The 14,341-nt window shown below is 36.7% G+C and overlaps 1 protein-coding gene across 5 annotated transcripts in view; it reads right to left on the bottom strand.

The window, feature by feature from the left end:
* Positions 1–237: 237 nt before the first annotated feature.
* Positions 238–14,341, bottom strand: part of AP4E1 (adaptor related protein complex 4 subunit epsilon 1) — a 62,443-nt gene continuing 48,339 nt past the window's right edge. For 3 of the 5 annotated variants that reach the window (XM_042942037.1, XM_042942039.1, XM_042942040.1), the window contains 4 exons: positions 10,791–11,345; positions 8,943–9,133; positions 7,262–7,419; positions 5,517–6,211 (listed from right to left, as the gene is read on the bottom strand). In XM_042942037.1, coding sequence (XP_042797971.1) covers positions 6,051–6,211; positions 7,262–7,419; positions 8,943–9,133; positions 10,791–11,345 — 1,065 coding nt within the window. In that variant the 3' untranslated portion in view covers positions 5,517–6,050. Of the gene's footprint in view, positions 2,780–5,516; positions 6,212–7,261; positions 7,420–8,942; positions 9,134–10,790; positions 11,346–14,341 lie in introns of those variants that run through there. The other 2 variants (XM_042942038.1, XM_042942041.1) reach the window with 2 other exon arrangements.

Below are 14,341 nucleotides of genomic sequence, written 5' to 3' on the forward strand. Positions count from 1 at the left end.
ACACATTAATAGCAGTTTAGACAAAGATGAATTAGACATAGGAAGGAGACAAAGACAAGAATAATCAAATTCTTCCAGAAGTAGAGGAAAATTCTCCATTTTAAGAAGATATAATTCTCTCTGAATTGCCATTAAAGTTTAAGAATAATGGATTTAATATCAGAATTAGCAGCAAGCAAGGGATAGAATAATCATGGATTGTTTTTTCTAGATTTGGCCTTTATAGGACTATAAATTGAGATCTTAGTTGAAAGTTAGATCTATGACAGCACTATCCAATAGAAACATAATGTAATCATGTATGAAGTTTAAATTTTCTAGTAGCCATATTAAAAAGAAACAGGTAAAATTAATTTTGATAATCCACTTTATTTGGTTTAATATATCTAAAATGCAATTTCAATATTCTTAATATATAGTAGTATTTTACTTTTGCATGAAGTCTTTGAAATCCAATATTTATACTTAAAACACATTTCAATTTTATACTGAAAACACATCTCAATTCTGACTGGCCACACTTCAAGAACATCCAGATGAAGAGGTACATCAGGCAAAGTCTGAAAGGGTCCTGAGCACAGGAACTTCTGTCCCCATGGAAATGGGATGCCTCACCCACATGGAAGTTCATGAATCCTACTCAAGAGTTTTTCTAGAACTTAATCTCCAGCCACCCTACCCCTCCCTTTCCCCTTCCCAGAGGTAGGTGAGTGGGGCTGAAAGTTCCAACTTGGGTCTTCCTGGTGACCAACCCCGTCCTGAGGCTCTGTAGCGACGCCACTGTAAGTCACTTGATGAGCATGAACTCGGATGTGCTTAAAAAGGCTTTTTATGAATAACAAAAGACACTTATCACTTCTGTGGATGAAGACTGGTCCAATATTTGGGTCCAAATCATTTCGTTTTTCCTACAGGTCACCGTAACTCTTCTGTTTAACCCCAGCAACTATTAATCAGTCAACTAAGATGAAAAAATAAATTCTTAACCTTGATCTATCAGGTCTTATACCTTGATCATCATTGGAGACCAGCTTGTTCCAGTCACCGGTTTTGCCCTCAACTTCATTAAATTATACAGTAGCAATTCAGACCAAACACCTCTCCCTAAGAATATATCACACCTTGCTTCTGTTACTTCCTACTTGTCACACAACATAAAGGATGGAGTTGTACAATTAAACAGATTTCCAAGTACTTTTCTCTCACTGAAATACAAAAAATAATCTCTGGGCTCTAGTCTCCATCCATTTAGCACATGTCCTGCCAGACCTCATTAGGGAAAAACTTCCTAAGGCCACCTATTTAGTGGTATCTGCAATATGTTTTGGGGAAGGAAAGTACTCATCCACTTATAAAAATAGTTTAAAATAACTAAAGAAAATTGACTCTTCTCTTGGAAAGAAGCCCGCAATCTAGTTGCAACCACTTAGAAGAACTCCACTTAGAAGAACTCACTACATTTGCAGCATTACAGATGCTCCAGAAAACTCACGGTGTTTGACATCATCTGTCTCTCCCCCATGCCCAAGCCCATTCTCCCTGTATCCAACTCACAATCTTTAAGTTCTCAGGGTTCTCTGGACCCATCTTTTGGGTACCATCCTGTCTTGGATCCATGCACCTACCATAAAGTTTCCCACATGATGCATAGGAAACACATTTCCTTTTAAGTAATTCTGCTTCCTGCTACTTTATTCAGAACTGTTCTTTCCCAACTTTCCTGATGCTGTCGGCCTTATTAATTTATAGCTGTCCCTCCCACTATCACAGTGCTCACTCTTCTGAAGAAACATGTAATGCTAGCTTAGCTAGTAAATCTGCCTTATCACATTCATTAGCTATCATTAACTTCACTGATCAAATGTCCACTGCTTTCTGTCCTAAAACCAGTTCTTTTAGATCACTAAAACTTCATGAACATCTGCCATAACGCAGAAACGTCCTCCTCCTCCAAGTCATAGTATCTATCTGTAATCACACTGTATCTGCAGAGAGATCTCTTAAATGGCATGGCAACTTCTCACAGGACTTAACCTTCAGGCTGGTAAAGGTCTCTTCAAGCAGTCATGCTTCCTCTCTTCCACTAGGTAGAAATTGGCACAAGCTATTTTCACCAAAACCCCTTTCTGCTAACTTATATCTATAAACTACATCTGATCACTTTTCTTTACTTCTAGGAGAGCCACAGGATTGCTAAAGTCAATCCCTAGATATTACCTGGTCTCAGATTATTTACTTTGATGGGACAAGTCTTTTTAGTCATTCATTCAGTAGGCTGAGTCCCTATTACTGAATGCCTATATTGTGCATCAGGCAAAGGAACACAGAATAGAATATATGCATGGTTCTTAACCATAAAAAGCTCATAGTCTTTCATTATGCACACACATAAACAAGTAACTTTCATACAATCATTAACTTTGACTACCAGGTTTGGCAGCAGGCCATCCCTCCCTTTAAGAGTCCCTTCTTGTCAATTACTGCAGTGGGTGTGGTGCATTTAAACCTCCTTTACCTTCAGTGTCCCAAAGATGGGGCTTCAAGTCTCAGAACTTCTTGCCTGCCACACATTATAGCCAATAGTAGGCATAAGTCAGTGAGATTTAAATGCCATTTCTGATCTAGCTTTGTGTTTTAGGATACACACGTAGAGACAGAGACTCACTAAATCACCTTTCGACTTACTGTGTTTCTTGCATCTTAAGGCGGCTGTACGGAGTGGGCATCGTGGAAAGAAAGCACTGCTCTGAATGCTCTGGTCAGGCTAGGATAAGCTGACCTAGGGGATATGGACACACACCTGAGAACGAATCCATGCCTGAAGCCCACAAAGTTCTCTTTGAACATCACACAGAAACAGCAGTATCTTTACTTTTAACCAATTAGGCCAGATTCTTTGAGGGACTGAAATGAGTAAATCACTCTTTTCATCTCATTCCAGTTGCTTCTGCTCCTTTTCACCAACCCTATCAAATTACTGAATAGGATTACTTATTAGCTATTTAGATAATAAAAAATATACAGACCAAAGAACAATATAGATCACTTTGTATTTATTACATATTTAGCCGAATTGTTTTTCAAATTACAGAATTCAACTCCAAAATAAAGTCATTAATGCCTATTAGGTTGTTATTCTCACTTGCATTTTTCCCTCTAAAATTTTAACACAGCAAAACACCTTAAAGACTTGTGAATAGGTTCAGTGCACTTGCAGTGGCTCACAATCATGAGACAAAGATCACATTCATCCATAAAAAAGAAGACAAAGAACTCAATATTTTACAATATTACTGACATGAAACAAAATAAGGGAAAAAATACAATACTGCATTTTCAGCACAACTGTTTTTTGGTAGAGGATAGCAGGTTACTATTTAAATAGTGCCCCTCTGCAAAGAACATGCGGACACACTTGGCACATTAGCACTTGGTAACTGCTCACCTTCCATCTGTCCCCTCTTCAGAAGTACCCTTACTCAGGGCCCCACTTTCCCTTGAGCCTGATCCGCCCGCCTCCACAGGGACTACTCTGGCGGGAGCCTGATCCTTCTTCATTCACCTGCTCTTAAGGTTTTGCCGTCTGCCCTTTATTCTCCCCCAGAGTCACACCTGCCGCCACCTGCACTCTCAGTGAAGGTGCCTGGCACAGAACTCACACGCTGAGCATCCCCACCACAGCTCTACTCCAGATGTTGCCCCTTCACTTTAAACCATGACTGTAAGGTAAAGAGGATTATGTGCCCACAAAAATCATGCTCCCTACTTTACAGTCACGTCTTCCTGAAATGCAAAAAAGGTTGGTGATGCCTGATTTAGAACTTAAAACACTGAATTAATTTAGGCAGATACACACTGCTCCGAAGTTCTTTAAAATTTACTCTTTCCTACTGTTGTTTTAAAGCCATAAAAATATAAAAATTGTAAACATTCTACTAAATGTTTCAGTGGAAACTCCATTACTCTACTTTTTATTTAGTGGATTCAGAAAGAACAAAAGTGACACTATGTTCCCTTTGACAAGCTAAAATGATGCTCCTGGCCCTAACCTACCATTACACATCTCCCACCATCAGACAGCTCTGTTGGCCAAGCCATGTTAATGACAACTGCTGTTGCCATTCACAACCAACCTTTTAACAAAGCAACAGAGTAGCCCATTGTAATCTCTCCTAGATAGTCATCCATCTGCTTGCTGGGCACCTTACACACACTGCGCTACACTCAGCCTAGCCTTGGTGATCATGCACACACACAGAAGTAAGGACACACAAAAAAATGGAGCACCTCCTTTGCCACATACTGTATTCCTCTACAAAGTGAGAGGGTACTTCCTAATTTTTTGTCAGAGTAACAGCAGAATCGGGGGTTGGGGAAGAGGGGTGCTGTTGACAGAGGCAGAAATAAAGAGGAAGCTGGTAAGTCTAGCTACCAGTGTCCACCACATCCAAGAGAGCGCATTCTCTTCACATGACGCTGCTGGGAGCATAAAGATGAATCTGACCTTCTATTCAAAAGTGAAACCTACTCAGGAAATTCTAGTCATTTATCATTGCTTTCATAGCAAGGTTTTACTGTATGTTTTTAAAAACATGAAATTAACAAGAAGTGACATTTTTAAAAATGGGTAACTTTAAAATTAGTTTTTAAAAACAGTGCTTTTGTTTTTAGGGAGAAAAATGCTAGACACAAAAAAGTAATAAAACAGCTCTAGGGAATCCCTTTAGTATCTTTATCGGTTATGATTAATGAGATAATTTAAACCAGAATTCCACACGTAGGTGATAAACAGTACCAATTAACCAGAGTATTAACTGCAATGACTTAAAACTGTATTACCTGAACAGTCTCCATGGTGAAGTGCCAGAAAAAGTGAAATAATAAATATTTTCCACAGCACCATAAGATTTTATAAAATACTTACTATTTCAGTTTTTAACTTTAATGTACAATCTCAAGATTGTGGTCCATTGGTCATAGTAGGCCTAACTTCTTCTTTCACTGACAAGAATTCTGACATAGGCCATAAAGGCACAATTACAACATGAAAATGATGTATCTTACTGAAGAATCTGTACAGTATACTTAAGCAGTCACTGTTGTGGTTGTATCCATTGAGTATTAGCAGATTCAAAAGCCAGGAAAGATGGTTTTTCCATTTATACTCACAAAATTTAGTTTGTCAAAAGGACCTAAATGGACCTAAATGGTAACTAAGATAGTTGCCATAACTACAAAGTCCTTTTATATCTGTTTTAGTATTCTGTCCTCTTATGGGTTATGTTTTTATATGACAATATTTTGTAAATGGCTCTGGGTTTTTAAAATAAGAATACATTTAAAATAAGGATTCATTTTGAATTTTAAAAATAAGTTCAAGTGGAAAATGGACAAATTCTGTAGCTGAATTATCTGCAATTATGTGTAACAAGTTATCTACAATAAAAACTATATCACAGATTGAATCCCCCCGATATCCAGCATGCTCATGGATCTCCTAAACTGTTAGTGTGTGCTGTGCCAATTTATTTCAACACTGATCCAAGCAAAACATAATTGAAAGTAATGACTTCCCTATCGAAAAGCTTACACTGCATTCCAAAGCCAAATACAAATTAGGTTTGGGATGATCAATGCCATGTCTCCCCCCGACTCCCCCACCATTAATGCAGAGAACGGAGACTTGGCTTTACTACAAATCAGCTAGCACTAGAGTAAATTTGCTATAAAATTATTTATAACAAAATAAATATTTTCAGTCCCTCTACACTAAGTGACATATAAATCATTAGCAGTTTATAACATTAGTTCAGGTCACTTTTGTGAGACCCAAACATACTGTACAATCCTGAGTAAAAGGTTAAGGATACAGTTTCTTAGGGATCTTTCTTGATCAGGATATCAGGATTCATAAAGAAAACACATAAAACCACAGCTTGTAATAATCCCCGTTTTCATTAGAAGTACCAGGAGTTCTTTTTACTTTGGTAAATAAGTTTATCTATGTAAACCATTTATTTTGATGGAGTAAAATAAAAGCAGAGCTTCTGCTAGGATCCCTCCACTACCTTTTGACACTGATACAGTAAATAGTCAGGAAGAGTAGAGCAGGAGGATCTGAACCACAGGGCTAATACGTCACCATGAACTCGAAAATGCAGCAAGCAGGGGATGGATGGGAGTAGCTGACAGGCCAAAAGCCCTTCATTGCCTACAAGAAAACATAAATTGAAAATTCTTTAAGACAAAAGGACTCAGACATTTCTCCAAGATACACAAATGACCAAGAAGCACGTGAAAAGATATTCAACATCACTGATCAGTAAGGAACTGCAAATTAAAATCACAAGGAGCTACTAATCCTGTAAGACACACACACACACACACACACACACACACACACACATACACACACACACACTCATATACATATAACAACTGTTGGTGAGGATGTGGAGAAACTGGAACCTTTGTGCACTGCTGGTAGGAATATAAATGGTACAGATGCTGTAGAAAATAATACGGCAGTTTCCCCAAAAATTGAACAAAAATTACCATATAATCCAGAAATTCTACTTCTGCATATATAACCAGAAGAACTGAAAGCAGGGACTCAAACACAGGTATGTGTACACCCACACTCAGAGCATCATTTTTCATAATAGCCAAAGGTGGAAGCAACCCAAGTGTCCATCGACAGATGAATAGATGAACAAAATGTGGTATATTCATATAAGGAATAGTATTCAGGCTTAAAAAGGAAGGAAATTTTGACATATGCTACACACGAATGAACCTTGAAGACATGCTAAGTGAAATAAGCTAGTCACAAAAGGACAAATATTGCATGATTCTGCTTATATGAGATCCCTACAGTAGTTGAATTCAGAGAGACAGAAATAAGAATGGTGGTGGTCAGGAGCTGGAGAGGAAGGGGGAATGAGGAGTTAGTGTTTAAAGGGCACAGAGTTTTAGTCAGGCAAGAGGAAAGAGTTATGGAAGTGATGGTGGCAATGGTTGCACAACATGAATGCACTTAATGCCAATAAACTATACAGTTAAAACTGGGTTAAAATGGTAAATCCTGTTATACTTTACCACACAAAAAATTCTTTAATAAAGTCTGAACAACACACTCATTTGAAAGGTATTCGTAACAGGAAATAATAGCTCTAAGAAATCTGATACTTGTAAAAGTTGATTTGTGTTCTGTGAGAAAGCCTCCATAAACACAAAATTGCCTTTTCATAACTCTACGAACCTATAATTTCAACAACATGAAGTCTTAGTTTCTGTTGCAGGGTCTTCAGGGCAGAAGGCAGAGCAGCTTGAGATTCTGACATTTTTACATTTTGCTTCACATCATTTGCGAAGGATAACCAGAGTTTGCCAAAGTTTTCAGTTGAGATTTTCAACGGTCTGAAAATAATTTTTAAAATTAGATATGTCCAAAAGAATGAAATTAATTCTAAACAAATACATTTCAAATGACTCATGGGAATAAAACATAATCATTGTAAATCTGGGCCCCACAAAATTTATGTTTTTAAACTAACTATGATTAGAATTAGAATGCTTACCATCAACCTCCAAACTTAGGAAATACTAAAAGAAGATTTTATTAAAGTGTCAATGTCTTTCCAATAAATCACTCAGTTCTTTTTCTGAGCATTAGTCATTTCGGCAAAATTTTACCAAGTTAAAAAAATTTTTACCAAGTAATTTGATGAATCATTCAAATATAAATATACTTTGAATTTGGGGACAATAAGACACTATTAACATCATGTACAGAGTATAAATATGAAGATCTAGCACCTTACATAACTCAGACTAAGGAAAGGATTTTAACAAATGTATTTTTGAAAATGGTTCATGAGACTGAAGATCAAATAGTTAACACTGGGTCTCTGGGGGTAGAATTACAAGGAACTTTTATATTTTACTTATACTTTTCCATAGCATTTGAATTTTTGTAATAATTATGCACTGATTTTATAATGGGGAAAATATTTTTAAAACATACATAGGATTTTATTAATACACACAGAAGAACTGTTAATTATACATACTGTGCTGCTTCAGGTTACTAATGCTCACCATGGGATATACCTTTTTAGTCAGAGAGTATAAGTTTTTGGAAGGCTGGATTCTATCTCCTACATCACCAAGGCCATGAAAACTCTTTGACAGACTGAGAGACACGTTCTTACTAAAAGCTTGTAAAGAGTAGGCAAAAATTACAGCAGTGTAACACAAGTGAATGTGTGAAGGTTAAAAATTTTTTACAGATATTTATTGGCATTCTGCATTTTTGGTTCAGGCAGCCTTCATTTAAAAAAAATATTTGAATACAGTACAATATATCTATAAAACCAAATGAGAACAGAAAAAAGAAGAATTTGTTTTCAATTATTTTGGTAACACGGCTTAGTGCCTTGTATAATGCTAAATACTATATCTCTAATTAAAGTTTAATAACCTTCAGTAATTTTCTTGCAGATCTCTAAAGCTTAATAAACAGATTTTATGAAAGAATTAATCAAATAAATGAAATATAAATGAGAGAAACTTTAAAAGCTTTAAAAAGAAGCCACCTGGAATCTTTGAAGTTATTTCAATTTAAACATTACTTTAATATTACTTTCTCTCAGAAGTTTTCCAAAATTACTAATCAACCCCAATGTAAATCAGGTCCCATATTATAATCACTCATTGTACCATTTACTTTCTGTTCAAAGCACAATTCAAAATTATTTATGCATTTATGTGATTGTTCAATGTCTCTTCCCTAGACTGGACTCTCCCTAAAGGTAGGGACTGTATCTAGCTTTGAATTATTTTACTCTGCAGCGCCTAGTGCAGTGCTTCTGTCCAGAGAAAAGGCCTAATAAATATTTGCTGAATGAGTAACTTGAATTAACATTCCAGAAAATATTTACCTAATGAAATCTAATAGTGATAAGTTTACAGAAAATTCAAGCTGAACAGAATGAGTATCCATCATCTGATAATTTATAAAACCAAAAAGATTCCCTTCTGTAAAAGGTTTCTCCATCTGCACACTATATTGAAAGGTTTTGATGCTTTCTGTTTCTATTACAGGCAAGCAGCATCCAGGTTGCTCAGTGATCTGTAAACAAAAGTAATAAAAGTATTGAAGAAAGGATCAATACAGACTATTATATGAATGCCAATTTTCTATTTAATTGAATTTAAAAGCATACTATTGTGAGATGTTAATAACAAACTACAGTATAAAAATGACTAACAACTTCACTTGAGAAAAATTCACTAGCACAGATAATTAATATAGTATACAGGTAAAAGTTATGTGACAAATTGCAGTGAAAACCTCTGTATAATTTAGTAACAACAACAAAAAGATTATTTGGTTCTCAATCCTGACTAGCACCAGATGTTTAAAACTAGGAGAGTTAAAAAACAAAACAAAACCAAACCCAAAAACACCACAACCAACACACACACACACACACACACACACACACACACACACACACACACACATCTTCTTTTCTCAAGCTACAGTACACCCTTACTCAATCTATGGGGAGTCGAGCCCAAGCAACTGAATTAGATTTTGTTTTGTTTTGTTTTGTTGCTTTAAGTTCCATAGGTGGTCCTAATGAACACCTACAGTCAGAACTTCTGCCCTGGTCAGTGGCTCAGGTAATATCCCATTCAACACATTTTAGCTCACAGAAGAAATTGGTCAGTCTTGTGAAATAACTATCTACTGGTCAAGTCTCATAACTCCAGCAAGGACATCCATACAATAACGTAATATCAAAATGGCAATTCTCTAGGGAAGAAATAGAATTGATGCCCAAGCACTCAACATAAATCAATGAAAGAAAAAGAGAGCAGACAGTATACAATATTATCCTTCAATATTCTTAATCCTTGATGTTCTGCTTTGCTAAATTGAGAACTCTGCTTCAGTGTTTATGGCAAGAATGAAGAATGAATGAATATGGCAGTTCTGTGAGACATTTAAAGGGAGCAAAAAACCACAAAATTCATACTGAAAATAATAACACACTAACACCTATCAAGTGCTAGGTACTGCTGTAAGCATTTTACAGATATTAACTCATTTACTCCTCACAGTAAAGGCAGACACTATTAATATCTTCATTTTAAATGTGAGGAAACTGAAAGCCACAAAGCAGTTACATAACCTGACCATGTAACACAGCTAGTAAGTAACAAAAGAAAGATTCAAAGCCAAGCATTCAGAGTCAAGAGTCTACATTCTTTTTTTTTATTCTTTTTTTTGTAATGTTTATTTATTTTTGAAAGAGAGAGAGTAAGACAGAGCGTGAGCAGGGGAGGGCCAGAGAGAGGGAGACACAGAATAGGAAGCAGGCTCCAGGCTCTGAGCTGTCAGCACAGAGCCCGACGCGAGGCTCAAACCATGAACCCTGAGAACATGACCTGAGCCAAAGTCAGATGCCCAACCGACTGAGCCACCCAGGTGTCCCAAGAGCCTACATTCTTAACTACTGTGCTCTGTCCAAACTCACTTATATATTTATATTTATGGCCTTCCCCAATATAGCTGGAAAATCTTTATTATGTTTCCTTGTCTCTTTTGAATAATTCGTCCTTACTCAAAATAATAAAAAACCTGTCACACCTTTGGGTCTTTTTGCTAAAGAGAAAAGGATGTGGATGAAATTTATAAATCATCAGAAGAGTGAAGAACAGAAACACTAAGTAAGCATTACCCCTTTAAGAAAGAAATAAGGAACCATTCATTGTCTTACCTTAAAATTTTCTGCAGAAGAAATTTCTAAGTCAGCACTTTTCAATTCCAAACCACTCTTATTAGAAACTGACCAGACCACCAGTAAACAGTCATCTTTCCAAATTTTGTAAGAAGACACTGATATGGTTTCATTATTACAGACCTCCACAAGATCTGAATGCATGTGTTCAGAAGTTTCTTCCAACAGAGAAGAAGCTAAAGAGATTTCATTAGCAACTGAGGCTGCAGTGGATGAAGGAGAGTGAAGACCTTCCATATCATCAGTGAACAAAGAAGGTGTAGACAGTGTGCAACTGGAGAGTTTCTCAACGGAGGGCAGTTCTGTGAGTGACTCAGAATCCAAAAGTTCTGAGTTGAGAGAAAACTTATTTAATTCTTTGTCTCCTCTATCCTGCAAAGTATCCAAATAATAATCATCTTCGTAAGTCACATCTGACGAAGAACTAAAGTAAGAACAGGGCATATTCTGAGCACTGGTTGTTTCTCCACTTTTGGTTTCCTTGACTTTTGATTTCCTTCTGAACTTGTGAGATACGGTATCTGCTTTTCCTAGCTGCAAAAATAAAATATAACAATATCTAAAAAACCCATTCTACCAGTCATGAGTTTTAAACATCTTTCTATAATTTCAAATGAACAATTTACTAATTTGTTAAGAGTCTATGTATAAAGCATAGATTAACAAAAGAATCAGAGATGAATAAAATGTTAAACCCTAAAATAATGACAGTTACCTCACTTTGAACTATTAGCTAAATCTTATTTCTCATTAAATATACATAACATCAAAAAAAGAAAGTCAAAAAGTCATTGGTGAACAATTCTAAAAACTTGATCGATTTCAGAATGTTAGAGTACAGAATTGCACAAATTAAGAACAGTGAGAAACCCAGCCGTTATTTGAGTTTCCAGAGTTGTCCTGTAGAAGAGAAGATACCCTCAAATACATGGATGGCTCAAACTCTGGTTCAGTTGTCTATGACAATCGTGATTTCATGGCCCACAAGTCAATAAACAGAGAAGAAAATCTGATTTTACCTCAAGAACCAACTGGCAATGACTGACACACATACAGCAGGCAAGAATTTTATAATTGACTAGTGATGTCTGCTACTGACTCCGGTGACGGGAATGGCAAATCTGCCATCCTTGAGCCAACACTCCTGGGGAGTGGTCTGCAAATCTATGTAAGAAGAGTGGAGTGGTAGCTCACAATTCCCCTTGCCTCCCAAAGTTGTCTAGAATCAGGGCAGCAGTCTGGCACTACTCTAAATCCACATCTCCATCCTCCTAGGGGCTTTAACACGGTGTGGCCACCCTTCGCGTGATTCCAGCTAAGCAGAATTCTAGTTCCTCTTCCATACCCTCTCACTCCCTCAAGTCCCAACACCTCTTCCAGCTTTCAGCAGATGTCTCCTATAGTTCAATTCAGAAGTCACCAAACAAGAACTAAAATTCTACTAACACAAAAATGAAAACAAGTGGGTGGGTGAAGGACTTCCATTTCCAAGTAACCATGGGACTCGAATTAGATGTGTATTACACTGTTCAATATTGTTACTCAGGTCACTCATGTTCTGAGTTTTTTCATTTGTTTTTTCTCTTTTCTGTGCTTCATTTTGGGTTGTTTCTACTACTTTGTCTGCATGCTTATTTTTTTTTTCTATAGTGTCTATCCTGCTGTTAATCAGAAGCTACACAAGCCACAGTACACTAGAGTGACATCTTGGTTAATGTTAACATTTAAAGAAAACAAAGTTAACCTAGAATTTGTTACCCCAGAGAAAATGACTTTTAAAAATGAAGGTAAAAGAGGGGCGCCTGGGTGGCTCAGTTGGTTAAGTGTCCAACTCCTGGTTTCAGCTCAGATCATGACCTCACAACTTGTCGGTTCAAGCCCCACATCAGGCTCTGCGCTGGCAGCTCGGGGCCTGCTTGGGATTCTCTTTCTCTCTCTCTCTGTCCCTCCCCTCTCTCTCAAAAATAAATAAACATTTAAAAAATGAAGGTAAAAGAATAAAATCAAGAAACAGACTCTTGGCTATAGAGAACAAACTGAGGGTTGCTGAGGGGAGGTGGAAGGGGGGAATGGGTTAAATAGGTGATGGGCATTAAGGAGGGCTCTTGTTGTGATGAGCACCAGGTGTTGAGCAAATGTCGAGTCACTAAATTCTACACCTGAAACTAATATTACACTATGTTAACTAACTAGAATTTAAATAAAAACTTAAAAAAGTAACAAAAATGAATACAAAATAAAAGGCAAAGATGAGGAAAAACAAAAAGCCTTGATACTCAGAGTGGATTATGTAAAAAAATTAACCCAGAAAGGATTTAGCATACCTTAAAAGGAAAACACCCTCCTTACATTTCTGATTTCAAGCGCACCACAAAAAAAAAGCCTGATAATGAATTTGTCACAATGAATGTTCTCTTGAGAAAGACTGTTTAGCTGAAAGCTTTGCATGTTGTTGAAAGGGCAGAAATCCTTCGACATCAGCTACGGGGTTCACAAATCAGGGTTCCATAAGCCTGGGCGCACTGTGACCACAGAGAACTTGCCCCTTCAGTGCCAGGCATTCACTGATACCCACAGCCAGCTGAAACATCTTAGAGACCCAAGATAAGTCACTCTGCTGAACTGCAAATGCTGACTGAGACAGCATTAAGATACATTACTTATTTATAACTTTTAGATTGAATTTTTTTTTCCTTAGGAGGGGATCTCAAGTCTGATAGAAATGGGGTCTAAAAAGAGAGAGAAAACAAGCAAAGAGTATTACAGGGATGGAAGGAAAATTCCACCAGGAGAGAGGGAGGATGAAAGCACTGTAATGATGTAAAACTGAAGAAAAGGTAGCTCTAATCACTATTTTGTACCAGGTAGGTCCATCAGTCCACCAAATTGGCAATTATATGGAATTCTCAGATGCTCAAAAATAGCACCTGTCCTTCACTCTGAGTTTTCATTCTTTTCCTATGATAGTAATATATCAGCATAAAAAGTTTTGAAAATCATCATAATCATAATGCCTGAGTATTATTTTCATTTTGGGGTAATTCCTTTCAGTCTCAATACATTTTTATCTCCTTAACAATTATAAACAAAGTATAAATAAAACTTTATATTCTGGTTTTTTGCTTAATATGTCACATGTATTCTTTATTTTATAATGAAGTATTTATCATTTTTAATGGCTGAGTAATATTCTGAGCTAATATAATTTATGTACCCACTCTCCTACTGTTAGACATCTAAATTGATTCCTATCTTTTACTATTAAAAATACCATTTTGAGAAGTACTTTTCCCAAATACATATCAGTATTATTGAACTATTATTACCGAAAATACTTCCCACTGAGAACTGTCCTATCCACCCATGGGAGTAATACCTATGGTCATATTTGTAACTTTATTTGGACCCTGACCCTTGCCCCAGCTGACTGGACTACAGAGAACACCTGACTCAAGCTAAGCCAATTAGAATTTCTCTTTCAGAAATATGAAAAGTGTATCACTGGTGGCTCTGGAGCTAGGGAAGCCATT

This window comes from Panthera leo, chromosome B3 (assembly GCF_018350215.1).
Source record: "Panthera leo isolate Ple1 chromosome B3, P.leo_Ple1_pat1.1, whole genome shotgun sequence".
Classification (NCBI taxonomy): Eukaryota; Metazoa; Chordata; class Mammalia; order Carnivora; family Felidae; genus Panthera; species Panthera leo.